This window comes from Lampris incognitus, chromosome 20, assembly GCF_029633865.1.
Source record: "Lampris incognitus isolate fLamInc1 chromosome 20, fLamInc1.hap2, whole genome shotgun sequence".
Taxonomy (NCBI): Eukaryota; Metazoa; Chordata; class Actinopteri; order Lampriformes; family Lampridae; genus Lampris; species Lampris incognitus.
In genome coordinates, this window is record NC_079230.1 from 4,357,584 (window position 1) to 4,360,083 (window position 2,500).

At 52.3% G+C, this 2,500-nt stretch overlaps 1 protein-coding gene across 1 annotated transcript in view; it reads left to right on the forward strand.

The window, feature by feature from the left end:
* LOC130130332 (protein phosphatase 1K, mitochondrial-like) overlaps nucleotides 1–2,500 on the forward strand; it is a 24,517-nt gene that overhangs the window by 6,980 nt on the left and 15,037 nt on the right. The window contains exons 5-6 of the mRNA XM_056300003.1: nucleotides 999–1,114; nucleotides 2,214–2,379. Of these exons, the coding sequence (XP_056155978.1) occupies nucleotides 999–1,114; nucleotides 2,214–2,379 (282 nt within the window). The remainder of the gene's footprint in view (nucleotides 1–998; nucleotides 1,115–2,213; nucleotides 2,380–2,500) is intronic.

The window sequence follows — 2,500 nt, forward strand, 5'->3', positions numbered from 1 at the left end:
TACACCCCCCCCCACACACACACACACACACCATGTCACCCTATACTTGTGGGGACCCCTCATTCATTTCCTGGCCCTTAACCCTGAATCACGATAACTACGTGTCTAACCTTAACCTAATCCTAATTCGACCCTTGAACCTAAAAACAAGTCCCGACCCTTAAATAGACCCATTTCCTCATGGGCCCCATAAAATGTCCCCACAAGGTAGGTGGTTCCAGCTTTTTCTATCCGAATGGGGATCAGATGTCCTCATTAGGATAGAAAACCTGGTACACACACACACACCCACACACACAGACTGTGTGTAGCAGCTGCAGGTTAGCTTTTTCTCTTCTATGACCTGTTATCAGGTTTGGGAGTTGCTGGTGTTTGGGAGCAGAGGTGAGTGATCGTTGTGGGGTGCAGTTGGTTGTGGGGTGTGGTTGGTTGTGAGGTATGGTTGGTTGTGGGGTGTGGTTGGTTGTGGGGTGTGGTTGGTTGTGGGGTGCAGTTGGTTGTGGGGTGCAGTTGGTTGTGGGGTGTGGTTGGTTGTGGGGTGCAGTTGGTTGTGGGGTGCGGTTGGTTGTGGGGTGCAGTTGGTTGTGGGGTATGGTTGGTTGTGGGGTGTGGTTGGTTGTGGGGTGCAGTTGGTTGTGGGGTATGGTTGGTTGTGGGGTGTGATTGGTTGTGGGGTATGGTTGGTTGTGGGGTGTGGTTGGTTGTGGGGTACGGTTGGTTGTGAGGTATGGTTGGTTGTGGGGTACGGTTGGTTGTGGGGTGTGGTTGGTTGTGGGGTGTGATTGGTTGTGGGGTGTGGTTGGTTGTGGGGTACGGTTGGTTGTGGGGTGTGGTCGGTTGTGAGGTATGGTTGGTTGTGGGGTGCGGTTGGTTGTGGGGTGCGGCTGCACCCCTCTTGAGTCAGTGTATTTTGCTCAAAACAGTTTTCAACTCCGCCACACAAGGAATCTTAAAAGCTGTTGATTTATATGAAGTTGAAATGTCTGACTTTTGGACAGAGACGCTTTGGAGGAAGAGGAGGATTTGGAGAAGGTCCTGACCAAAGCCTTTCTGGATACAGAGCAGGCCCTGCACACACACCTCCGCTATGTTGAGAATGGTGAAACGTACACAGGTACACACTGCCGGCATGTCAGCTGTACATTTTGATAAAGAAGATACACAAAGCATGGACGCTTGTAGAGAAACAGCATGCACACCTGCACACACATGTACACACCTGCACACACATGTACACACCTGCACACACATGTACACATCTGGACACGTGCACACCTGCACACACATGTACACACCTGCACACACATGTACACACATGTACACACCTGCACACCTGCACACACATGTACACACCTGCACACACATGTACACATCTGGACACGTGCACACCTGCACACATGTACACATCTGGACACGTGCACATCTGCACACCTGCACACATGTACACACCTGCACACATGTACACACCTGCACACCTGCACACACATGTACACACCTGCACACACATGTACACACATGTACACATCTGGACACGTGCACACCTGCACACATGTACACATCTGGACACGTGCACATCTGCACACCTGCACACATGTACACACCTGCACACACATGTACACACCTGCACACATGTACACACCTGCACACCTGCACACACATGTACACACCTGCACACACATGTACACACATGTACACATCTGGACACGTGCACACCTGCACACATGTACACATCTGGACACGTGCACATCTGCACACCTGCACACATGTACACACCTGCACACACATGTACACACCTGCACACATGTACACACCTGCACACCTGCACACATGTACACATCTGGACACGTGCACATCTGCACACCTGCACACATGTACACACCTGCACACACATGTACACACCTGCACACATGTACACACCTGCACACCTGCACACATGTACACATCTGGACACGTGCACACCTGCACACACCTGCACACATGTACACATCTGGACACGTGCACACCTGCACACCTGCACACATGTACACATCTGGACACGTGCACGGAGCCATGCCGAGTACTGAACTCCTCGACGTATTTTAAATGTCGTGTAGATGTGACTGGTAGCCCTGATGAACACAGGAAGCAACTACATTTAATTCAAACTGCAAAGAATTTTTTTGAGAACATACCCCCCCTCCCCCCCCCCTCCCCCTCTCCCCCCTCCTCCCCAGCGTCCTTCCTGAAAGCAGGCACCACTGCAACGGTTGCTGTGCTGCGGGACGGGGTGGAGCTTGTGGTAGGAAGTGTCGGTGACAGTCGGGCACTGCTCTGCAGGGATGGACAGGCACACAAACTCACCCACGATCACACGCCGGACCGCAAAGACGAGATGAAGAGGTACCCCCCCCCCCCCCCCCGTCTGTGTCTCTCTCTGTCTCTCCCCCCCTCTGTCTCCCCCCTCTCCCTCTCTGTGTTCTATAAATAATTGGAGTCCATGTAAAACTCCAAGCGTCACCCA